This window comes from Rhinolophus hipposideros (assembly GCF_964194185.1).
Source record: "Rhinolophus hipposideros genome assembly, chromosome: 14".
Taxonomy (NCBI): domain Eukaryota; kingdom Metazoa; phylum Chordata; class Mammalia; order Chiroptera; family Rhinolophidae; genus Rhinolophus; species Rhinolophus hipposideros.
Window position 1 is genome coordinate 63,810,548 of NC_138060.1, and position 26,473 is coordinate 63,837,020.

Sequence of the window (26,473 nt, forward strand, 5' to 3'; positions counted from 1 at the left end):
TACGTGCGTTGGACCAGGCAGTGTCCTAAGTACTGTGGATTCAGCAGGGAGCCGGATCTGAGTTCTCCCTCGTGGAGGTGTTGATTCTAGTGAGAGACTAAACGAGCTTAGAATTGACTATGCTGATGACCTGTGATTAAAATAATGCAGAGTCCCGGGCAGAACGTGATGGGGGTGTAATGAGTTTGGGCTCTTTGGCTCTATGATTTGTAGGGTCTGGGATGGCCTCTCTGAGGAAGGGACGCCTGAGCCGAAACCGAAATGATGAGTAGGAACCCGTGTGACCAGTGACGAGGCATGAACGAGGGGGCTGTGGCGTGGGGATGGGTTAGGTTTGGAGAAGCAGGCCTCCGACGAGCCGGAGCGTCTTAACTACAGTTAGAAGCCATTGGATCCACCGTGGCTTCTGGGCGGGTTTTGTCAGCCCAGGTGCTCACCGCCCCCATGGTAGGGCCGTGAAGCGCGGCGGTGGGAAGAGAGATGCCCAAAGCGGTCTGGCATCGGGAAGTAACCTGAGAGTGCAGGGGAGCAAGGCGAGGGAGCAGTCAAGTATGACTCCTAGGCTTTGGCCTGAGTGACTGAGAGGTGCTGGTGCCCTTAGCTTGAGATGGGAGAGCCTGCGGACGGTTGGCTCTGTAACCGAGCCTGGAGAAGAGTGAGCGGTGACTGCACTGGGATCATCCTACCAACGTGTGCAAGGTGGTCCAAAAGGAATGTCAGGTGTTCCAGGTGCGCCTTGGGAGCATAAGGAGGCTCAGGCGATGGACCACCTCTGGGAGGCCCTTGGCTTTGGCTGTGGATTAGGAACAATCTGTTGGTTAGAGGCCCGTCTACCCACAGGCAGGAGAGCATGTCTGATTTGAGCCTGGGCTGCCTTTGCAGCAGGAGCCCGCCCCTTCCTGCGATACCCTGCTGAGTGATGGCACCCGTCCTTTTCTTCTCTTACGCATACCCATGGTGGTGTACCTGCAAAACAGCCTGAGTGACAGAATCTCTCCTGCTTAGGATGCCTTTTTCTATTTTTGACCCCTTTTCTCAGAAGCTTCAGAGCTTGTAAAGCATGAAGAAGAAAGCACAGAATCAATGAACTGTGCTTTCACTCAATCAATCTACTTTCTGTAATTTCCCGGTTTTACACGTTGACAAAGATCTGTACGTCAGCCAGTAAGTAGCAACTTCAGGCGCCGCCATGGAGCCTGCTTGTGTTTCGTACGAAACACCTTGCTGTGGGCTGCCATGGCTTTTCCATAGACGCACCCACTTTCCAGAGGGAGACCGGCCACACCATCTATTATGCTGTAGATTAAAAAATCCTTTGTGGGCTTTTCCTGGGGTAGACTGGGCAGGGCAGAGGGGCCGGAAGTGGGTTGCTGTAACCCAGAAGTGGGATCCTTCCCTGGCTGTAGTATTGATGTTTTCACACTGTCCCTGCTTCCGCGGCTGAGGGGATCTTCGTGGAAAGGTGGTGTGTTGTCACTCCAGACACATGGAAAGATGGTGCAAGGAATGCCGCAGAAAGTGGTGGAAGAAAGCTGAATGGAAATGGAGGTTTGACCTCAAAAAAATGCAAGATTCGATCCCTATAGAAAGAATAAGTGTTCCACTTGCAGAATTTATAACTGTTCTGTGCACCAACCGGGTTCTTGTCACTACCAGGGCTGTGGCTACAGGTAGGGTTTCAAAGAAATATTTTTTTTACTTCACCTCCAGAGGCCCAGGACTTCTGCCTTGGAAAACTACAGCCTCAGAGGGGAGACCCACAAAGTGTCCCCAATGGCCCAGTGCAGTATGTGTAAATACTCATCACTGTAACTTAGAATAGATAACAGGAGAGTAGAATAGATAGTTGAATAGATAACAGGGTAACACACATAGCATAGATACTGCATTTTTATTTTAAAATTATTATGGCAAGTAAAGTTTTAACTTTAGTTAAAAAAAACCCATTATGGATTTTTTTTTAATGATGACATTTAGGAAGAGCTGTATTCTTAGGTACAGTGACGTCACTTCTGGAAGTTTAGTAGAAGCAAAACAAATGAAGATCTCTGAAGATGTTCACTATAGTGTTATTTATAACAGCAAAAAAGCAACAGAGTTGAATATAACTTCAGTGGTTCAATGTTAGGAGATTGTTAAGTTATGGTATATCAACGTGACACGATTGTGTAGCCATGAAAAATGTTTGTTTTGAAGTCCAGATAAAATGTAAAAAATAATAAAATTAGTGCAAACAATTAATATATAATTTTGGAAAAATATGTAAAAATGTGTATGCTTATTGATGAAACTGGAAAATGAATATAAAAATAAAGTTTCAGTAGAATGGTAAATATAAGCAATTTTAAATTAAATTAAAAAAATTAATATTTCTTACTTTTGTTTTTTTCAGTGTAAAATTGTCTTAGTTCCATTAAAAGAAAAACCGTAGACAGTCTGAATAAAAATATGTTCACTGTAGCTAATTTAGAAATTTAAAAAATGGCACAGAAAAGAACATCAACTATCACCTACAATCTCACTACCCAGAAAGAAGAACTCTTTCAGACATTTCAGTGTACGTATGTACTACTGATCTTTTCTTGGGGGAGGGGATGGTGGTGGTGTGTGCATATGTGTCCATATGTGAACATATTGTTAAGTGGCTTGTACAGATGTACTGGCTCTTTTCACTTTCTGCAGAGGGTGAACATTTATCCAAGTAATTACATGGTTCCTGTATATAATTAATTTTTTTTTAATTGGGGAATATTGGGGAACGATGTGTTCTTCCGGGACCCATCAGCTCCAGGTCATCGTTTTCAATCTAGTTGTGGAGGGCGCAGCTCGCTGGCCCATGTGGGAGTCGAACCGGCGACCTTGGTGTTATACGCTCTGCGCTCTAACCACTGAACCAACCGCCCGCCCCATCTGCATATAATTTTTAATGACTACGCTGTATTCCTTCATATGGACGTACGATAAGGGACTCAATGGTCTCCTCGCTGGGTATGCACGTGACACGGTCCTGAGTGTTGTCCAGTGTGTTTAAGATAGGTTATATCAATTTACATGGTCACCTCTTTGCTTAAAGAAGTAAAAAATTATTTTTGGACAAAAAAAGAATCATTTTCGCTTGTTTCTATTAATTTAAAAGCCCACATCAACTTTCCCCATATTTATGCAGATGTCAACTGAGAATGAGTAAACTGGATCACTTTTCAGTGTTCTTGGAGCCCAGAGATTCCGTGGCCGTTTTTATTTTTTGCACGTTGTCTACAATGAATGACTGCCTAGGGCTGCAGGCCTCCCGTGATGAGTGTCTGAATACATTCACTGGTGCCCTGAGAATGCACTGTATTCCAGCTCCAGGAATTTCACAGAGAACTGAGGCAAAGAATATTGAAAACTTTCAGATTTGCTCTAAGTTTCATAAATATTTATACTCTATTTGAAAAAGCAGTATTTTTCTCACGCCTTCTATTAAGTAGTCAAGGTACCTGATTAGAATTAATTTGAACTAAGCTGTCAGACTTGACTACCTATCTATTTTACTGATGAATTTGTTTTTACTCTGTTTTTCAAGCCTTGTTCTCCACTTTCCACATTTCTGGTGGGTGCTGAACAAAGAGATTTTTAGTCACAGTGTGTTTTCTATTCCATCTGATTCCTTCAGTTGTTAGATTCTCCTCCGGTTTTATTTATATTTCATGAATTTGAGTGGATCTGCAGTTTCTTATTGTTCACTGGTGCCAGTTGAAAAACCCTCCCAGGCTGTTTTTATAGGGGCAACTGTCATGTGTATACTACGTTTTGAGACACTTTCATCTTTTTAATTTGCTTGTCGTAACGCATTTAATTTTTAAGAGGAGAGTTGTAAAGTTGTGAACTTGCCGTCTTTACACTTGAATATGCGTAATTACACAGCGCTCCATCCTTTTCCTGTGCTGACTTCTTCTAGACTGTGCGTGTATACGAAGTATCATTGACCACCGCTGGCAAGATGAAGGCACCTGGCTAGCCTCCCCTTTTCTTTAAGCGGTTACTACATGTCTCGTTCTGTCCCTGGGGAGACGTGGGAAAAGTCGTCTTTGCTCTCCGAGGTCCATTTCTCAAGGGACAGCAGTACTCACATGGGTCCTATTTACATTGTAATTGGTCACTGGCTGTCTGGGACAGACAGCTGTTTCAACTTAAGCCCAAGACAGTTGCTATGGAGATGGTTGACTAGAAATAGGTCATGTTAAAGTCCTTTTCCCCTGGATCTAAGGGAACACCATGATTCTAGAAGTGTCTCAGTTGAACAGAAAATGTGGGCAACCACATCCAGAATAGGTTTCTCTTTAGGATGAGGCTTAGGGTAGACGCCAGTCCACGCACGTTGCTGCTGGCAGGCACCCTGCACACAACACACCTGAAAACCATTCCTTAAAGAAAAGGAGTAAGCGATGACATAATTTGCGGTATAACCTTGATTAGAACTGGCTCATACGTGATTCTCAAAAGATGTTTGTCTCATAAGTGCCTAAGCAAAGTAGAATAATATTTGTTTTCAAGACACGACCAGGAGTTTAAGAACACATTTTTTAAAACATGGAGTTAATAGCGAAGTATAGAAAAGGAAGTCATCTCATGACATTGGATGGGATTTGTCGTAAATTTGGCCAGAGAATATTGTGGATTTCCCAGGGCAGCTTGACTGGGATGGCGGACCTGTGTTGTGGGGTGACTTCCATGAGTTGTCTTTCTTTGTTCACGTGTCACCCGAGGAAGTGCAGCTGACCATCACCATGGGAATGGCAGGTCTTCACAGACAGGCGCTGGTGTGCTACTCCCGCAGGCCCCCAAGCTTTGTCTAGTCTGCGGCTTGGCTTGGTGAATGGAATGCCTCCTGCTTTCTGTTTACCCCCACCCCTCCGCTGCCCCACTCCTGGGACTGCCCGCTTCAGGGAATGGGTGAAATTCTGTGTAGTTGCTTCTCACGTGACGACTGTGATGGCAGATGACAACACACCCTCTTCCTGACACTTCTGTGGGAACGACACTTGTTCTGATCTTTTTCTCTGTCTATCAGTCTTTGCAAAGGGTGAGCTGGCAGGTGGCTTGTGGGGCTCATGCTAAAGATGTATTGGGGACAGATTTTCACTAATTATAATAGATGTTCTTTGAAAGTTCTTAGAAAATATTGCAACATGCAATAACATAAATGAATAACAGTGATAATGAGAGCTAACACTTCTGTGATTCTTACTGGGTACCAGGGACTGTTCTGAGCTCTTTACATAGTTTCCTTGTTTAATCCTCACAACAGCCCAAGGACATGGGTACTAGTGGTAGTGTCCCCATTTTACAGATGAGGAAACGGAGGCCCAGAGAGCTTAAATAAGGAGCCCAAAATCAGGTGGCTTTAAATGGTGGTGCTGTGGTTCCCACTCCAGCAGCCTGGCCCCAGGATGGGATGGTCTTACCGCTGTGCCACAAAGAACTATATATGAACGTTTAAGAAGAAGTCTTTTTTTTCTGATTATCATGGTGCAGGGGGTTATTGTGTTCCTCCCAGAGGGCATTTGACAATGTCTGGAGACATGTTTGGTTGCCACAGTTGGGTGGGGGGGAGGGTGCTGGGGGTGTCCAGTGGGGAGAGGCCAGGGATACTGCTAAACATCTTACAGTCCTACCAAGGAGTGACCTGGCCTCGTGGCAGTACTGGCGAGGCTGAGGAAGCCTATTGTAGTAATACGCGTTCATTCTGAAAAAGCATATTCTTACTCCCCCAGCCTTTGCCCCTGTTAAATGCGTGTGTATTCTTCCAGACTTTTTACCTTCAGATTAGAATAACATACATTCGTATGTATATATTTTGTAGAAAAGCAACCAGATGTGTTCTATTGTACAGGATATCTTTATGACATATACATGTGTCCACATTGGAGTGTGTTTTGCTAATTGTATAGTTTTCCTTTGGATGGATGGATGTCAAGGATGGGTTATTTTGTAATGTGTAATGAGCAATAATGTTATAATACTGTCGGTACGTCTTCGCATACTCATGCAGGTCTTACTATTGGAGAAAGAGCAGCTTGTGGCTGTGGGCCGAGCACAGTGTTCTCACGGGGTCCCTTCCCCATGTGTCCGCCAGTGTCTGCTCGTCCTGTTTCACTGCACACGTCCCTAAGCCAGGTGATCATTGCACAGCCCTCTCACTTCAAGTTGTGTGAGCTAGTGGTCCCTTTTGGCTGAGTTTCTAAAGTAATGTGAAAGATATCAGAAAAAAGGGATGCTGGAAGAAAGGAACAGGATCAGAGAAAGTGTGTGTGTACAGTGGGGAGGAAACTGTGTCCGAGCCAAGCACTGACGCGTGTAAGGTGGTACTTCCTGGACCCACCAATTGGAGTTTTGTAGACATTTCTGAAGGAAAAGTGAGGTGACTAGGTTCACACTCTGTACCCCACTTTGTGCAATTTACCATGCACGATAAATATATAAAATAAATAATCTAAAAACTGTCAATATACCAAGAGTCGGAAATCATACTCTGAGGACTGTGGGAATTAGACTCAGTGCCTGGCCGATTGTGGGTCTCAGGAAGTATTTGTAACCAGAGAGAACCAAAGGAAAGAGGACGGGGCATGTCCGAAGAGGCGGCTTGAGCAGCTGCCCCGGCGTCTCCTGTCCATACGCCCAGTCCATGCACGCGCCCCCATGAAGAAGGGGTGGGCGGCTTGGAGGCTTCTGCTCTGCAGGCTTGTGTTGGCGGTCTCTCTTACAGCCATGCACGTATGTGCGCTGAGCTCCAGAGCCCCGGCAGTTCCCCTCCACGCTGTGCCATCCACAGAGGTACATGTGCATGAACCCCAAGTCAGGAGCTCTTAAGAAAGTTCAGAGGAATGGCACAGTTCCGAATAGGCCCAAAGCGGAAACTACCCAAATGTCCATCAGCAGTACAACAGCTTCGAGAAAGCAGGCTTTTTTTCTAAGTTGCTAATGATGAAATATTTCAAAACACAAAGATACAAGAAAAGCAGGCATTCTAGTTTCTACTGCCCAGATTTGAACTCACGTTAACATTCTGCCATATTTGTGTTTTTTAGTTCTTTTTTTAAATTTAAGAATATAACCTTCTGATGGCCTACTTTATCGGTGTTGGGGGCGGGGTAGAGCTGGGTGAGTGAGCTGAAGATACCGGGGCCCAGGGGGATGACCTGGGCTTTCTGTGCACGCTCTGTCCTGACAGGGAATGAATTACGTGTCACTGGCTCCTGGCATCAAGCAGTCCAATCAGGAGAACACTCCACCTTAAAGTTTGGGCCCTGCCCCAGGTGACGGAGGAAGAGGCCATGCCTTTCACCTCTCCTGCTCTCTGAAAAATAAAACCCCTCGCAGTAATGCCCTTTAAGGACATAATGCCTCTTTTGTTGAAAAATGAAAGAATCTGGCTTTTTCCATCAAATTGTGATTAGAATACCATGAATGTTTTGATTGTGCTGATGTGAAAAGAAGAAGGAACGAGAACAGGGTTCGGTGTGTTTGGTGATTGCTGTGATTGTCAGTGGGAACACAACCCCCTTCTCGTCCCCTCCTGTGAGCTCGTCAGGAGGCCAGGGGTGCCCTGGGGATGACCTTGAGTCTGCTCCCGTTTACGTTGGAAGAGTCATGTGCACACTCCTGCTCATCAGTCAGTGCTAGCGGCCGTGGCGCTGCTGGCGTTCTGTGGTGGCCCGGTCCTGCCTGCCGGTCCTGAGGCCGTGCTTGCTGCTGGCCCTCTGCTGAGGGCTCGCTCGGTGCCAGCACAGTCATAAGCCCTTGCTTATGTCACAGCCCACCCTTATAATTACCCGGGAGGTTGGTATTGTTTCTGTCTCCATCTACAAAGGACAAAACAGGCTTCGAGAGGGTCAGAGGTGCCCAGGGTCATGCTATGAGTGGCAGAGTGGTGATTCAAATCTTTGGCTCCAAAGCCATGTTCTGAACCTGGCACTAAATGAGGCCCACTTGCGATTGTTATTTGGATTCGCAGAATTGTAAAGTAGTAGTTGAGGTCCTGGGAACACGTCCCAATCCTACCTCCATCAGCCTCCTCTGTAGTCTGAGGTCATCGGTGAGGCAGTGGCTGCCCCCATTTCAGAGATGAGGACACGGAGGGCCAGGTAAGTAGGGTGCTTGCCCAGGGCCACACAGCTTGTTTGGGGCTGGAAATGGAGCCAGGGTCTTCTGAAAACACCCCAGCTTTCTACCCTGTTTCAGCTTGATCTCTGGCCACCTGGGCTGCCGTCAGCCCATTACTTAATTGTAAGGTTAACTCTGTTTCCCCATCTTTTAACCACGACTGTACTACCCATCTCTCACTTGGTAGACCTGACAGAGGATTACCTAGCAGCGCAGCTTCTAAAAAGTCTTGGACATAAACACACCATTTAAATACATACTTATTTGGTCACTGTGGTGCTTTGTGATGAGATAATCCTTTTTGGTTAAAGATTTCCTTACATGAAAATCTTTACTTTTTGATATGCTGGTAAAGGTATTTGTTTGGTAGCTCAAGTGGAAGTTGAAGACTGAGATTTTCGCTGCCCTGACTGAGTCAGTGTTTTCTAGAGCCATCGTCGCTAACCACAGTTGTTCTGGGTTGCTTTGAGGTTGCGGCTGCTCCCTGGTGGTTACCTGTCAAAGGCGCCAACTGGAGGCACCCAGAAGGGCCCGACTCAACTGTCCTGCACAGGTGAGGCTGGGTCTCCCCCGGGGACGTGTTTCCTGCCCAGTAGATTCCTGTGCTGGTGCCAAGGACTTAGTGCTATCTGCATCCGTAAAAGGGCAAGAATGACAAACTCTGATTGGTAGGACAATAAAATGGCAGGAAATAATAATGTACGTAAAGTCCCAACCACTGCCGAGCTCACAGAGACTCTTAATAAGTGGCCTCTTTCCTTCCTCTGTCCTGTCGTGTAGGGTTTGTTTTCCCCTTTGCAGACCAGTGACAAATCTCATGACGTGTTTATCTCTGCAACCTGTCTGCTCCTCTCCTGAGTGGGTCGGTTTGAGGAAGAAGACCGTTTATAGATGAGTAGTTGTGTGGTGCCAGGGGCCCACGGCAGGCGCTCAGGCCTTGGCAGTGGGGCCCTGCTCCCTACCTCCGGTCCTGACTGACACACTTCGAAGCTTCCATCTGACTGAAAGACCGCCGAGTGGCAAGTGGGCCAGCGTGTCTCTCGGGTGGCAAGGAAATAATTATCTCAAGCAAAAATAGCGTCACCCGTTAAGCCCTGGAGGTGGAGAAAGGGTTGGCCCAGGACTCAGCGTCTCAACAGCCCAAGAAGCCTGCTCTCCTAACCTACTTTTTCAGATGGGCATTTGAGCCTCTATTTTTCCCAACATTCTTGGGTGTTGTGCTCATTGCCAGGGACCTGGGAGCCCCTGGAGCACAGCCCCTCAAGAAATGGCGCAGAGCTGGGGAGCCTGAGTCAGCAGCCTCTGGTGGGAGGGGTTGCAAGGTGGGAAGTCAGACGTAGGCTTCCTGGGTTCCTCGGGTGGACGGGACCGCTCAGCTCCCAGTGAATTTAAGAGGAGAAGGAGAAGGAGAAGCTGTGGGGAGAAGGCAAGCCCAGAGGGGTGTGTGCTTTACTGACTGCGTCTGTCTTCTGAGAAAAGTGCTTCTCGTCAGTGCTAAAGCGGTGACTGGCACGTAACAGGCAGGCAGGAAACACTGTTAGAAGAAGCGGTAAAGCCACGTGGTGGTTACTGCGGGGGACTCAACGCTGTTTGAGGGGTGCAGTAGGAATGAGTGCCCACTGGGAAAAGAGTGAACGGGAATGAAAGTGACATGGTGCTGGGTCAATGTGTGTGTCTCCTGTGCTCAGACTTTCCCCGTAACCTTCCCTAGCCTTCTGTACCCTTAGGAAAAATAAGCATTTGCTTGGAATCTGCTAGAGTGAGGCAGGTTAGCTGGCTAATCTGTAGTAGAAAGACACAAAGTGTCACAGTTTGGGTTCTCGGGCACAGAGGCTGAGATGGAGCGTGGGGTGCTGAGCACTTACGAGGGGCCCACACCCGTGGGAGGGGCAGGGGCTGAAGCCAAGACTACAGGCAGGCCCAAGGATCCCAGCCAGCCAATCCCGCAGGACTGAGCTGTGGTGGCTGAAGTGGCTGGGCCTTCTGCCCCTGCTGTGGTTAGTCCCTGGGGGCTCTGAGCTGGCCCTCTGCAGCTGTGGAAAACCCCGAAGGAGCCGATGGCTGGAAGCTGTCAGCACTCCCAGTGCTTAGAGGGGACCTGGGTTGTACATCTCCACAGCCACCTACCAAGTGACCAGGTGAGATTCTGGGGGGGTCTAGGCCTCGCACAAAGTGAAGAAATGTTTTGAGTGTACTCCTAAAAGGAAGTATCGCCTACTCGGGAGCCTGGGATGTCAGAACCCTGCGGTGGAGGGGACAGATGTGGCACAGCTGGGGCTCGTGTTGGGGACCAGGACCCCTCAGTGTCACGAGTGACCCGAGGGTGACTGTGGGCGCTGAGAGGAAGCCGGGTCCTGTTCCCTGCTCCAGCGGCTCTCTTGCTCTCCCCAGGCCAGACCACCCGGTTCTCCACGTCTCCTGGCACGATGCCGTGGCCTACTGCGCGTGGGCTGGAAAGCGCTTGCCCACGGAGGCCGAGTGGGAGTACAGCTGTCGAGGAGGCCTGCAGAACAGGTACTACTCGGAGGGGCTCGCCCCACCCAGCCGTGTGCTGCCTTTCCCTAAACCTGGGACTGCTTTGCTTGGGGAGTTGGTCTAAACCACAGCCACGGCTGTCTGGGCTTTCCTCATGTCCGTGAAGTGACTCGGAGACTCCCATGGGCGGGCCACAACCCCTCCCAGCCCCACAAAGCTCCCTGGGGCCCCAGACGCCCCCAGCAGTCCAGCCCCTGGGATTCCGTGGCCCTCCTTACATCCTGCTGGCCGGCTGCCTTGCCTTAGCGTTTTCTCATTGCAGACATCTCCGGTGGCAGCGGGGTTTGTCCGCTTCCAGGGCCACGAGACAGAGGCTCATGTTTGGGTCACATCTTCTAGGCAAGGCTCCTTAAAATAGCGAAGCTTTATAAAAGTGTGGTGTGACGGTGCCTGATCACGCTACCATATAAGTCCAGAATGAGGCCGGCTACCCAGCCTTCTCCGAGCCCTTCTGTTAGTTACGTGATTTATTTCAGGCTTCCTGAGGGCTCCAGAGAGACGGAGGTTGTTGTGAACTTGACATGAGCTAGTTACGTAGAAGTGAAAAAAATACCGATTAAAAGCTTTATTTATTTATGTAATACATTGAAGTAAAACCAAAACATCTCACTCAGAAGGAGCGAGCAGGGGTCCCCGTTTCATGGCACTCCTGACCTTGACCTCAGTGCCAGTGTGACAGGCTGACGCCTGTGTCTCTCCTGACAGACTCTTCCCCTGGGGCAACAAGCTGCAGCCGAGAGGCCAGCACTACGCCAACCTTTGGCAGGGCGACTTTCCTGTGACCAACACTGGCGAGGACGGCTTCCGCGGCACGGCGCCTGTGAGTAGCGAGGCTGGCAAGGAGGGCAGCAGTGATGGGCACGCACAAATGAGTGGGGGTGTGTGCGAGGCCTTGCTGGCCCTCTGACCACCCGGCTGCCCCCTTCCTGGGTTCACCCAGGACCACACGGAGCAGACACTAAGAAGCAAGCAAGCGGTCTGTCTTCATAATACATTTTCTTTTCTGATTCCATCATGCTTGTTGTGTTAGGTTGATGCAAAAGTAATTGCGGTTTAAGAGGTTGAAAATAATTGCAAAAACTGCAGTTACTTTTGCACCAACCTAATAGAAACTTTGGAAAAACAAAAGGAGATAGAGGGGAAAAGGAAAAGGCACTGGAATGCCGGGTGTCAGAGACAACCCCTGTCAGCCCCTGGGTGCTGCTGCTAAGATGGCTGGTAGATAGAGGGTGCTTGCAGTGTGCTGGCGGGGGCTGAGCCATTTCATGATACTGGCTTCGAGGTGGGCTCAGCTCTGTCAGTAGGCACTGTTATCCCCGTTTTCCAGGTGAGCTGCTGGATAGCAGCACAGCTGGGCCTCGAACCAGGTGGTTGGTCCCGAAAGCCGGTGCCCTTCCCTGCCTTACACGTATATGCCGGTGCGTGTGTTTCTGGGCTGTGTGTACACACATGTGTTTTACACAGTGCTTTTGTTATACTAAACACAATACTTAGCATCCTACTCCTTTTCCCTGCTCACCATCAGGAACATTTTATCTGAAAACAGTTCTTCACAAATACGTTGCCTTTTAGCAGCTGGAGAACCGGTCATTTGAATGAACCCTAATTTAGGTTATATCTGATTTTTTGCTAAATAGCACAGTGAACTTCTTGTACATAAATATTAAATGTCTCTCTGATGATATTTTTAAGCTAGACTCCAGGCAGTGAAAGTAATGAGTCAAAGAGCAGAAAGTTTTCTTGGTGAGCATTTTAGATATATGGCCAAAGTGTTTTCCAGAATCCGTGGGGCACGTTTCCCTCCACACATGTACAAAGCTTTCTTTCTCACGGCTCTCTTGACAGCAAAATCACACGATAATGAAGCAATGTTAAAAACATCGCATTTTCTCTAAACACAGCGAGGAAAGCAGTCTTGTGGTGGGGAGTTCGCACCTTCCTGAGTTTGTTTTTTCCGAGAAGAATTTTCTTTCAACAATCTTTCAAACAGCTGTCATTTCTTAAATATTTGTAATTTTGTTTCACACAAAAATAATTCTTCCAAAATTTATTCATAAGTGTAACACAGATATGTTACATATCAGAACATAATCAAATGGTTGCAAAATTTCCACTGAAATATTAAATAATAAATCTATTATCTTGTATATATTGCTATATACAAGACATTTTGGAAAAGATGAAGCGTGAGGAGACTCTTGACATGCCAGAAATTTAAAAATATTTCGAGCTATAGCAGTTAAAACATTACAGGTTTATTTTTAGTGAAAAAAAGAAATTGCGTGAGAATATGTAGGTAGCCCTTGAATAGGTACGAGAGCGCCTGCGTGTGCACGTAAAATCCCGTATTTGAGTTAGTTTTACGGTGAAGGAACCAACACAAGCCAATGGCTAATGACTGCATTGCTCAGAGGAGGCGAAATACTATTCAGACCTGGTACTTGGTTCCCCTGAAGTTTCCTTCAGGATCCGCTGGTGCTCACAGACGCCAATTATTCACAATAATTGAACAATTGTAAAACAAGTGATTAGAGGTCTTGGGGACTAAACAATCTCAACGTTTCTCAAACTCCGCGTGGGTAAGATGCCCAGTCTGTGCCTTCTGGGCACTTTTGGTCAGCAAAACTGGTGTGGCAGGATAGACTGAATTTCGGGTAAGATGCGCCATGAGGCTCGGAAGACCCCAGGAAAGACGTCGGCTGATGCAGACAGCAGGACCGCAGCCGTCAGAGCATTACACACGGCTAAGGAGTGTGCAGCTTTCTCCGGCAGGGGCCACGTGGGGGCGTCTGGCCCGAGAAGGGCCTCCGCAGCCTGGCTCCCCGTCCTGGACCCGTAGGCTCTGAGACGCAGGGCTCCTGCAAAGCCTGGACGCCTAAGGCCTGGGCCTCGCAGCACCCCATTATATAAGCGCCTGTCAGTGCCAGTGAAAGGTCAGTTCTAGAGGAGGCTGTATGGATGTTATGAATGTTTTATAGTACTTACTGTTACAGAATTTCATATCGTTGTGTAAGCACGTGAGCATCCAAAGAAAATTGCCATTAATTCTCAGGTCAGTGCAGGTTTTCAGAAAACACAGTGTTCCATATGAAATTAGGACACTCTGCCGATGCTTAGAGTTGGTACATGAACTTGGAGTTCAGCAGATGTCCGCTTGGAGTATTGTCAGCAGAACTTACCTGAAGAAATTGCCGTGGACTTTCCTAAGACAAAGTTAGAACGAGTCCCAGAACGCCTCAAAGAACCGGTTTGAGAAACAGGACCTGAGGACAGAGGAGCAAGCCAGCTACAGGGAAGTGGCTTCCGCCTGTGTCTGGAATAAGACTTCAGATCTGTGTCTCAGATGGGGACTGTTTGCACGGCAAGTGAGCGCAGGTCCACCTTAGCTGCCCTGTTGTGCCACATGCTCTGGTCACTGAGAGCGGGAATTTAGCCGTGAGGATGGGGTAGGTGACAGTGAAATCGCTCCCTCACCCATGTTTCATGTATTTTATTATTTCCCATGTGATTTCAAACTGAGCAAACTATTCTGACCACTAAAGAACTGGATTTATATTTTGCTAGGCTGCTGGTATGTGGTTATTATTGTGTTTTAATTTTAATACCTTTCAGCTCATTCACCTGAAAATGAGTGTTTGAAAATGAGTGTTTGAAGTATTTTTCACGTACGCTTGTTCTCTTCTGAGATTCCTGGAAGGAAGCTTTGGTTAATGTGATTAACTTAACAACAAGCAGTTAAAATTTATATTCCTTGTAGTGGCAGGTCCACATAGGATAATTTTGGGGGTGGTCACCTGCTGATTTCACCTCACCTGAACTTCAAATTATTTAAAGGGAAAAAAACTTCCAAACCTCTGAGTGGATACTATTATTTCTTTATCTTATGGTTTAACAGTGCCAGATAGATTAAATTCCTGGGGAAGGGGAGCGCCTTCCCTGCCGCCCCCACATTCTATGAGTCTGAAAAATGAGTCCCCCGGGATGTCCATCTCTTAATTGCTCCTGCCTCTGGCTCCTTCGCGCCTTCCCTTCTCTCCCTGAAATACATTAATTTCTTCTTTTCCTTCCTATGCCTTCCAACTGTTATTTCACCTGCGCTCTCTGATCATCTCCAGATTCTTGAAACAGTTTGTGCCTGTGGCCTCTACTCCTTTACTGTCCCTCCTACCTTTGAACTCTGACCCCAACTCCCAGGGCTACCCACACACATCTACCTTCGTTGGGGAGGAAGCACCTTCACCCAGAAATCTCTCCCTCTTGGGAATTTCTGGGGCGTTTGCTTCCATTCTCTTCCCACTCATCTCTTTCCCTACTCACCCCGCTCTGCCCTGTAGAATTGGACTTTTTTATTTTTGGTGCATTCTTCTTTTCTTCCTCATTTTGCTGCTTGACATCTTATGTGATTGAACTCCTTCCTGCCTGTAGCCCACGTGCATGGAATTACCCGATGAACCACCGACTAGGTAGTGTTGGTCCGTAATGAATGCTGAGTACAGAGGCAGAGTGGTGAAAACGACAGCTTCCCGCCTCCTCAGCTTACGTTCTCCATACTGATGGCCCAGGACTCAGATGTTTATGTATCCATGTCTACACCTGAAACCTGAAGCCAAATAGAAATGAATTTCAGTTTGTTCATTCCTTTAGTTCTCCTTCAGCAGTGCAGGGAGAAAAAAAAACCAATATGAATTTACAAAAATATTTTTTAAATAAGCCCCAAGGATAACTTGATCATTTTTTTCATTTGAAAAAATGAAATTTTTCTTTCAGTTTGAGGATTTCCATTAAAAATGTTGGTAAAAAATTTAAGTCACTAAAATACAAAACTGTTCTGCATTGACTATTGTTCAGTTACAGTTTTTTCTCTTGCCCGCCCTCCCCCCCCTTACAAAAATTTTTCACTTTGGTTCTGTGTCTGTGACAATATTATGTGGCAGATTGTCTGACGTGCCTTTGAAATGTGATATAATTGCTGGCTGAAGAACTGTACAGTTTGCCTCATGTTTCCAGATTCCAGAGACTGCAAACCCTTTATTACAAATACACTTGATAATGAATTCACATTTTCTTTATAAAAATAAGTCCCCTCAGTGTTTTGATGATAGTGGCTGAGGCTTAAAGATAAGATAGTGAGTTGGAAGGGGCTGGTGGAAAACACAGAATTGCCCTGGGGTCTTCAGAGCTAAAAGACATTGTGTGGCCAGCTGAGCTCTGATGACAAGACTTATACTTGGTCTAGTATAAAGCTTCTGTTATGCTTTGCAGATCTAAATATCATCTACCTCCCCAATCAGATACAGATTTGATTTGTGATCAATATTAGTGCCTCTCTTAGGAATAATTTTGCTGGCTTCCTTACCATGTAATATGTATAAACTTGCCTCAGGTTTCTCAACTCCCCTTGAGAGCTCAAAGCTGAACAATATCTCTTTCTTTATTTTCTATATTTTTATTTTTACATTGGCCAAATTGTATTTTGACTGTTGGGATGAAAATTAATATTCAGACTTGAAGTCATAGTGCTTAGTGCATTTCTGCACCACAGAGGTTTTCTAAACAAGATGAGTAGTTTGATAGTATGTTTCCTTTTTGTGTTTTTAGGTTGATGCCTTTCCTCCCAACGGTTATGGCCTATACAACATAGTAGGGAACGCGTGGGAGTGGACTTCAGACTGGTGGTCCGTGCACCATTCCGCTGCAGAAACGCTTAACCCAGTGAGTATCGTCCTGTGTACGGATCCCTCCCCGAGCAGTGATGGCAAGAACTTCCTGTTTCTGAGGGGTATTTACATACTCTTGGAATTCATCTGGTTTTTTCTTTTCGTTATTATTTATTGGGGTGACATTGGTTAGTAAAATTATATAGGTTTTAAGTGTACAATTCTATAATACATCGCCTATATTTCATTGTGTGTTCGCCACCTTGGAAGTAATCTTATAATTTCCCCAGAGGGATATTAAGCACATGTCTCTTATTTCAACCTGAAAGCATTGTGTGAAAGTGTCTGTGTGCATTTTATGTGCTGCTCGGTGGTGATGAGGGTAATTATTTCAGGGAATCAGCGATAGCTTTCGAAATTCTATTCGGTCTCCTAAGCTGATCAGAGTGAGATAGATAAATAACTATGCAAACATTGTTAATGTCTTATCAATAACTAGTGAGATCCGCTAGGTGGTGTTTATCATGTAATGAGTTGCCTGAATTTTGACTGGTTGGAATTTTGATTGAGGAACATTCTTTGGAGAAAACGAGAAAGGGTACTGCTTCCTGGGTGGTTGGGTCAGGAAGTCGAGTCATTCAGTAATTATTTCCCAAACTCTGCAATGTATCAGGTCCATGCATCACATGGCTTAGAAATTCAGGACAACCACATTTGTCTCAGTTTTCCTTTTTCTGATATGGGAACAATGTTGAATGCAACTAGCATACTACTCTGCTTCTGAAACCACGCTCTCCCAGCATAATAAACAAAAATGGAGACACTACATGGTGTGTGTGTCCAAAGTACTTTGTTGAAAAAGAACATCTGAATATTTTTTTGTTGTGTAAACAGATTGGGGCAAAAACACCATGTAAACATCTTATCTCTAGCAAACTAGATAGTCAATGTATGTTTATACCCAACCCAGCTTGACTGGGAACTCGATATGCTCAATTTGACACCTTAAACTTTTGAAAAGGCACAAAGGATAATGGTAAAGAAAATGGATTCTTCCATCTCTTCTCAGTGCAGGGTTAAACAGCTCAGAGCAATTGAAGAAATTGTCAGACTCTGCCTCAGGCCCTTTTTCAGAAGTGGGGATACATTTGTTTGATGTGCTTGCGTTTCTCTCCACAGCAGAACCCATGGGCTGCTCATGAATAATCTAGACACACAGGTCTGCCTTCCTGGGTGCAGATGAAAAAGCTGCGTTCTTCAGAAACTGTGCTTTCTTCCTTGTTTTCCTTGTACTTTCTGGCAGGGCCGGTGGGAGTAGCGGTCAGAGAAAGCCCGCGTCTCCAAAGTGAGAACAAGACAATGTCTCCCTGGGTTTGTGGCGGAGAAATGCCATTTCTACTGGCAATGTGTGACTTGGCCTTTGCTGTCAGAATCAGAAATAGAATTTTCCCCTCAGATGAAAGCATCTGCCAGTGTGAAGGGGCCGCACCAGGCTTCAGAATCCTGGCAAGTTGGGAATGTAGCTCTCCGACCATCTGTTGTCGAGCTGAGTGCTTATTAGCTTTCCGTTTTATAATTGCTTGCGTTTCTCCTAAGGATTTGCAGGAAAATTCACATTGTTTTCACCAGTCCCAGGCTCTCTCTTAGATGTTGTCCTTGCTCTATAAATTGTTCTCATGTAAGCTTTCTCTTTGTCACAGTGGTCTCATTGCTTCCTGACTTGACAGATAAAATTGAACGATTTTGAGAACTACACCCCAGCTCTCTAGAAAACTCATGCTCTGTCATTCAAATCTTTGCAACTTCCCTTCATTGGTAGCCGACAAGCCACAATCGTCTCTCATCTGGGTGACTGGGACAGCCTCCCTGTTGGGCCCCCACCTTCACTCCCTCTGCTCCATGGCAGCTAGAACCATCCTCACAGAGAGCAAATCTAGCACCATTACTCCTCTGATTAGAATCCTGCAATTGGTTCTGGTATGAAGAATGAAGTACAGACTCTTGAACATGAGTTTTCAAGGCTAAGATAATTTAGCCCTTGCTGATCTCTCTTTAGCCATACCTTTTTCTTCTTTTTTCCACATTTAATTATGACATGTTACAAAAATTCAGGAGAGTACACAAAATAGAATAACAGGCTCTTATGTACCAACCATTTAGAGTTACATATATTAACGGTTTATTGTATTTACTGTATTTCTTTTAACGAAAGAAAAAGAACAAAAACTGTTCTCCTATTCAATATTTGGTATTGTTGGTATTTTTAATTTAAGCTGTTCTGGTCAGTGTGTAGTACTACCTCACTGTGGTTTTTTCAATCACCGTATTTTAAAATCTGCATTTGATAACTCTAGGCTGCCCTGTGATCTGCTTTTGTTGTCTGTTATTGTTCTTGGTTTTCAGTCACATCTTGTTTTCTCACATGCCTAGTTATTTCTGATTGAGTCCCAGACATTGTATGTGAAAAGCTGTAAAGATTATTGAGATCTGGATCATCTGATCTTTCTCTAGAGAGGATTTACCTTTGCTTCTGGCAACTTCTATTACAGGGGAAAACAGGCTCACCTTTCTGGACTTCCCTTCTATCTGGGATTTGAGCCTTGCAGTTCGTCACAGCTATGCTAGTTCTAAGCGGGTCTGTTTAAAACTCCCATTTCCTTTGAGGTTTTAATATCTTTGCTTCCTTCCCTGCTGGACTGTGCATCTCCAGTGCCTGGCAAAGAAGCAGGTGCGTAGTAGTGGGTCCGACAGTAAAACCAATTCCAGATATGCAGAACTGAGGGAGGTTTGACCACTGTTCCTACTCCAAGCGTTTCAAAAGCAAAGGCTTGTTAGAAGCAGGCATTTTCAGGGAAAGATTTGAACCAAAAAGTCTGTGTGATTAGTAAACATTTTGATATGGGAACAGACCTCTTCAGTGTCATGCATGTATGTCAGCTCCAAGACTAACTCCTGATGGCAAATCACTTTAAAGCTTCTTTGGAGCGCTTGGGGAAAGTCAGTGTTGAGACTTGGGGAAAGTCAGTGTTGAGGCTGTTCAGGGACTCTCTCTTTCTGATTCAGTGTCTTCCAGGAAGCAAAGGCCAATGACTAGTATTTATTTTATTGGGCAATCATTTGTGGCAGAAGCCAGTGTGCTGTGTCCACACAATCCTGAGAAAAGCTGAGGTATTTGGCTGTTTGAAGTGAGGGTCAGTTTGGTCTTAGTTGGTCGGAGGTTTTGGGGATTGTGTGTGTACACGTGTGTATGTGTTTTCTGAAGCTGCTTAAGATGGCATCACCCCTTTCCGTGCAGACACAGTCCAGAGTGTGGCCATTGCTGCTGCTAGTTTTAAGTTAAAAACAGTGACTTGTGTGTTTTTTCCTTTGCAGCTAGCTAACCTTGAGAGCCTGGTTAATCGTGGCGTACGTAGTGCCCCCAGTAAAGGAATGTGGAGAGCTCATGTAGCGTCCTTCTTTTCCACACCTGCATCCTCACCTCACTGCCAGGTGCCATGCTGCCCCCCTCACTGATTATGTGACAGGAGGGGCTGAGCTAATTTACAGGGACACAGTTTCACTTGGGCAGCTGCTTTTTCCTAAGAGAAAGAACTTCAGTCTTGGAATATGTCACAGAAAGTTGGATGATAGCTGTCACTTAATATTAAAGGAATCCCTCTAAGTGTAGAATATATGTCAAATTTCCTTACCTATAAATTGGGAATAATTACACCTATCTCATGAAATTATTGGGATTATGTTTAGGAAAATAATTTCATCTTTTTCTTCCTAATGGAAGATGGGAACCTTCCTGGCGAAAGAGCTAATGAATTCGTTGCCACTTTTCTTTGTCGTTCTGGAGCAAGTTTGCTCATCCAACAAAGAAGAGCTGCTGAGAAATAGAAATGAGCTTGAATATCGATGGCTCAGATATTTAGATCCTGTAAACACATTATCCAAACACATGCTTCTTGCTTGACTTCCAGCTGCTATCTGGAACTTCGTAAGAATACTGTTTGTTTCCACTTCTCAATACACTTACCTTCAGAGCCTTATGGTACAGCTGCTGGCTTTCTGAGCGCAAAGAGCAGCACACCCAAATGTGTCACAGCCCCTCTTAGTTTGCTCAGTGGTGGTGGGCTCTGCCTCCCCCCGCCGGCAGGAATCCCTCTCTGAGGCCCCTGACAGCTGTGGGCTTCTAGGAAGCAGGCACTCTAACCCCTGGGGCAGCTGTGGAATCAGATGATCTCACTGAGGGTTCCTGTGGTCCCCTCGCGCCACCCCCGAGCTTCCTCTGAGTGGTCCTCACTCTGCAGTCGGTGAGGACACACCTCTTCTCTCCTTCCTGTACGTGGCCGCTTTTCAGATACCCGAAGGTGATCACCGTGAGTGCCCCTTGTCTTGCTGTTTCTAGACCAGCGTCCCCATTACTTCAGCTGTGCCTTGGATAGCTTGGTTTCCAATCCAAGGCAACTCAGGTTACATACCTCTGAATAACATGAGTGAGAAAAAGCCCCTCTTTCTAAGTGGGCACCCAGAAGTCTGCACAGAATCCCAGGTGTTCCCCGATGGACGCAAATAGGAGCGGGCTTTCCTGTTGATCATTCTCTCTCATCAGTTGTCAGAGTAGCTCAGCGGTTCAGAGTTGAGCCACTGGAATCCAATCAAGTGGGGCTTGAATTTTGTTGCTATAACTGTGGTTTACTAGGTGAGTGACCTTGAGCAAGTCACTTAACTACTCTGGGACTCAGTTTGCCTCTTTCTTAAATGGGGGTGAAGGTTCCTCTGTCAGAGATTTGTTATGAGGAACTGAGAGAATGTTTCCAGGCTCTTAGCACAACACTTGGCAAAGTAAGCCTACCACCCATGGCAGCTCTGTGTCAATCATCATTAGTACTCCACTATTACTCCCGTGAGTACTGTTACTGTCATCACGAGCAGTGGCAGGAAGAGCAGCAGCTCACCGCTGGCTCCTCGTCAGCTTGTGGCCAACTAAAGCTTCCCTTTTTTCCTCTCATATGTATTGATTTTAGGCTAAGTCCCACAAATATTGTTGCTATACACCTATTTTTTTAAAGCGGTCTTTAAAGAAACCATTTGAATTTTATCTTTATGTTTTGTGGCTGTGTTTCGAAGATTAATGCAGAGCCTGTCTGGTCTCTCCATCAAATTCAGTTTGTTATGGAGAGAGCTTATAGAAATCACTGTGACCATCAGTCGGTATCCCCTTCCAGCTTATTACAGCCGTCGGCTTTGGCCGTGTGTTTGTCCTTGACACATGAATGGGACAGGCTCCAGGCAGAGCACGTGGTCCTGGGCCCACCCACGTGTCCTGAGGATGTGGTGTGTTGGGGTGGCCTCTGCTCCTGGGGATGCCAGTTGAGAAGGCCTGGCAGTTGAGAAGCGTACAGTCCTGCGAGAGGCGGGGTGGTCGTCAGCTACGTGGAGACGCACGGTGCCAAGACGTGGCACTGGCGTGGTCGGCGTGGGCACCTCGGTGAGCTCTGTCCTCTGCAGGTTGAAGCTGTGAATGGGGGCTCCCATGAGGAGGTGCCCGTGAGAGGGGGCAGCAGTTGGCGAGGTCACTGTGCCCGGTCCTTGGATTCCAAATGTCTTGAAGAAAATGCTGAGCCGTAGGTACCCTGAGTCACAGCTGCTCTCTGCTTACCCTTCCGTTCCAAGGCGTGATGCTCAGAACCAAAGGGCAGTGAAGGGGTGTGTGTGTGTGTGTGTGTGTGTGTGTGTGTGTGTACGTCCGCTTGTTTCTTCTAGTTCTGCTGCAGTGTGTTTCCTCTCCTATGGGTGTATCAGAGCTGTTTAAGGAATACTGGTAGCTAACTGGCTAGGGGTGTTGGGGAATGACCTTACGTTGTCTTCCTTAGCTCAGTGTGCTCTGTGAAAAGGCTTTTCCACAGCACACAGCACTCGTGGGGAGGGCGAGGCATGTGCTCTAAGATTGGGCTGGCAGAAGGCCTGCCCCCAGGGGGCTGGGTCATAACAGACATGTCGACGAACAGAGTGGGCTCATGTGCTGGTTTGCTCTCTGTCCCTGGGCAGGTTCTTCCTGCTGCCCTGGATAACGGAACCATCCCATGATGGACGCAAGGCCAGTAGCCCATGTTTCCATAGGGATTTAGCTTTCAGATGTCCTGGGGTTTTCGGTGAGTCATGTCGCCCTTGTCTGGCTAGTGCTTCATCTAGAAAGTGCTCTTGGGGTGCTGGCGGTAAGTCTGGGCAGCTGCCTTGGGGTGTGTGCTGGCCTGAAGTGTAGGTGAAAGTGGGTAGAGAAGAAGCTGGTAGCCACGCGCTTAGGAGGAGTCAGACCTGCGCCCTCATCCTGGTTCTGCCGCCTGATGGCCTGGGGAAAGGAGTGACATCTTTTGATTCTGTGACCCATCTATAAAATGGGAGTGACAATAAAATTGAAGGAGGTCAGGCTGCTCTGAGGATTGAGAAGAGATGAGAGCTCTTAGCCCTGTCCCACTCAGTAAATGGGAGACAAGTGGTATTTTCCACATGCCTCTCAGCTGGACCGTTTCCTTTGTGAGAACCCTTCCCCTTCAGCTCTTCTTACTGTTTATTAGATGGATTATGTTCCTTTTCTTTCATTTATTTCATAAGCATTTATTAAATGAGCACTTGCTCTGTGCTGGGGCAGACATAAGCAGCACATAATCCTGGTCTACAGAGAGTTTGAATTTCCATTTCCCTCGTTATGGTTCTTTACTTGCATGGCAACGGACGCTTTGCCCCAGTGGCTTAGGAAGTCAGAACCCAAGCCCAGGTTTTGGGCTTCCTTTCAGAGGTTTATTCCTTCCCTGCACCTCCGTTCACCCAGAAATAACCGTGGGGGGAGGGGAGGGAGGGCTTGCAGTGTTCTCACCTGGCCCCCTTGTTTATTTAGGTCCACTGCTGACAGGCCAGGCCTAAGCAGCTTTTCTGGGCAGAGGAGGGGTACTCCCCCAGTTCTGGGGGGAAGTCGGCCTCCATTCTGGGTCAGTTGCCTGCGGTCTTGTCTCCTGTCTTGGTGTGGTTTGGGGTGTGAATTGACAGCCAGCAGCTTCGGCGCTATGTCCAGACCAGATGGTGCTATGTCCAGACCAGACCTCTCTACCAGGTGTGGTGTGGCGTGCCGTGTCCATCTCTGTGGGCCACCTGTCCCGTCGTATTCATACCCGGGGCTTCCCCGGACAGTTTGTGGTTCTCAGTATTGCAACGACTCTCCCAACACGCCCCCAATATCTCAGCCCCTGGTTTATACTTAATGTTTTCAGCTAAGGCCTGATCTCATCGCGCTTTTCAGTCAAAGGCTCACTTCACATATATGTGTGTTCTGACACAGGATAATTCTCTTCTTTACGACGGTTCCCACACCACAGCCCATCTTCGTAAACCCTACCCACAGCGCTCCTAATCAGAGGTGTGCAATCATTGACAGTTGTTTGGGAAGGAAACTTGTGCTCGCTGTCAATGTGAAGTCGGTCACCAAGCCTGTCTCCTCTCGAGCTTTCTGGATTATTCGCGACAAGTGTGTTTTGGGGTACAAAAGAAGAGCTATGCCTCAGACCTGCCTCCTTGTGTGAGAGGCAGCTTTCCCCTGCTGCCTAGAGCTTTTGAGGGGAGTCAAGTCAAAGCGCTTATACTTTGCAATTACAAGCCCCCCCCCCCGCCCCCCGCCTTAAAGGGCTCCATGTGCTTTTTCTCTCTCCCTTTATTTCTCATATCCTCAAAATGTTCCTGATTGTGCAAAAGGAGGCATGTGGTCTTCATCCCGTTTCTTAGGAGAACTGTTGGAGAGGAGGGAAGTGTAGACTTTGCCCCAGATTTGGAATTTGATTTGCAGCGTCAGGATTCGGTGCCGGGTGTTCTCATCTCAAGACTCAGGATTTACTGGACTCCAGGTGTGTTTTGAAACATGCAGCGTGAAGGTCTGCTCACTTCCTTGTAGGATTTTCTCACAAGCTGCCTACGTCAGCAATTTCCAGAAGTGTTATAAATGTGAAAGATAATTTAAGAGATGTGAATTGCTGTGTCATGCAGTGGCTTCTTCCAAAAGCAGGCGGAGGCAAGATATTGGACCTACGGCCTTTTATAGCTTGAGATTTTAAATCAGTTTCCTCCCCTTCTTACCTTCCTCGTCTCTTATTTCCTCTGAATTGTTCTTTAAAATTATTGATTTGGCAAGTCGGTTTTCGTAGCTAACATTTGACTTATTAGTGAATTGTAAAGTAATGTAGTGCCGTTTTCCATCTCTGTAGCTTTACCTTTTGTCACTCTTGTGCCACAGTGACTCATTCGTTCTTTCCCTAAGGATCTGGAAATAAAACCATGTTATTGAGAAGAGAAAAATAGAACTGTTCAGTTGTCTTTTTCACCAGATTATTCTGGGGATTTTTTTAATGTGGATATGTGGACAGATTTATGACATAGGTATACATATCCACGTGTGTGATTTCTATATAAATATATAGTTTTATATATTTATTCATTCATTCAGCGAAGTTTATTGGCAATCTATTGGATGGCAGACTAGTGTGCTGGGTTCCGGGAATCCAGTAGACACGACCCCTTTGCTCGCGTGGAGCTGACATATGCTGAGGAATCAAGCAGACACACGTCATTACATAAACGTGCGTTAAGGATTTATTGTACGGAAAGAGGAGTATAGTGTGAGGGTTAGAAGCGTGCCGTTTTGGAGTCAGACCTGGTGTCCTAGTTCAGCCACCTACCAGCTGAATGACCTGGGGCAAATCACTTAAATTCTCATTAGCGTCCTCATTTATATGTGAGGAAATAGTCATACCCCCTGTGGAGTTAGTGAAGGGTTTCTGGGAGATACCACAAAGAAAATGTTTATTGTAGTGGCTGGTATGTGGGAAGCACTTCATAAATCTTAATTATGACTGCTGTTGTATGTGTAGCGGAAATTTAAATACAGTAAACCAGCAAGCTATGAATGACACCTCACTTTGAAATTTAATTCGTGGGAAACATTTATTGTGGACTTTTGGAGGGTGTGGAAAGGAGATTAACCATCTGGTATCAGTTACGCTCCTCTCCAGGCAGTCTTGACTTCATACTCACTGACGGAAGTAAACACTGCTTCTGATGAAGGGGCCAGAGTTACAGAGGAGTTGGGCCCTTAGCACTTGTCCACTCTCCAGTGTCCAAAAGAAAATCATGGCAGTCTTTGAGAATTCTTTGGAAGTCATGTTTCACTCCACATACCATTTGGTATAAGCTAATTGCTTACTCTCTCGCGTAACTCGCTAATGAGTTGTCACTGAAGGACGCGAGATTGTGGGTATGACAGAATGTGATAAATGAAATCCTTAGGAAGATTAAAATGTGTTTATTTTTCTCACTTCAAGCAGTGCTCAGAGCCATAGTTGGCTTTGCAAATAGGACTAAACAGCTTGACACCGTTATTCTGAGAGATGAAAAGTGATTGAGTCTGGAGCAAACCTTTCAGCACTCGTACGTAGTCTGTACCCTGGGGTGTCGGTGGCTTGGTTTTAGTTGACCCAGAAGTCACCTTTCTTTAGGATGATGTTACTGGGTACCAGACATTGTTTAGGGTAAAACAGACTGATTTCTCTATGCTTTAGAATGAGTCCACCCAGAATGGGGACCATGAATGTTCTTTTGTGTTGTCCGTCAGCGTATTAAGCTTTCTGAAATTAAGGACCACCTGCATTATTAGATGACCTGTTCCACTAGTCTGTGTACAGTCTTTAGCAGGTGATGAGAAGGTTAGTCCTTTGTTGCAGAGATCCAGGCTGCTACTTATTTCCTCTTAATAGTTGCTTCTTCTGTGTTTATGTTGACTGGTTTTCAGCACACAGATGTTTTATGGCCTTTTGTTGAAAAACTACCATTTATTTTGACGATTATTATAGTCCATGCCTCTTGAACAGATCATACGTACGTACCATTTTATTGGTCCAAGTAGTAACCGTTTTCCAGGGATCTCACTGCTCTTCCTTCTCATTCTCCTTCTGTCTGGAAGTTGGGTAGAGTGGTTACAAAGATTGAGGCCCATGGTCACCTCGTACCCGCTAGGATGGGCACTGTTTTAAAAAGAGAAAGTAACAAGTGTTGGTGAGGATGTGAAGAAATTGGAACCCTTGTGCCCTGTTGGTAAGAATGCAAAATGG

At 46.3% G+C, this 26,473-nt stretch overlaps 1 protein-coding gene across 3 annotated transcripts in view; it reads left to right on the plus strand.

Annotated features, from left to right (window-relative positions):
- The window catches only part of SUMF1 (sulfatase modifying factor 1), an 85,825-nt gene that overhangs the window by 22,153 nt on the left and 37,199 nt on the right, over nt 1-26,473 (plus strand). For all 3 annotated transcript variants that reach the window (XM_081073310.1, XM_081073311.1, XM_081073309.1), the window contains exons 4-7: nt 8,616-8,698; nt 10,537-10,659; nt 11,386-11,500; nt 16,279-16,392. In XM_081073310.1, coding sequence (XP_080929436.1) covers nt 8,616-8,698; nt 10,537-10,659; nt 11,386-11,500; nt 16,279-16,392 — 435 coding nt within the window. The remainder of the gene's footprint in view (nt 1-8,615; nt 8,699-10,536; nt 10,660-11,385; nt 11,501-16,278; nt 16,393-26,473) is intronic.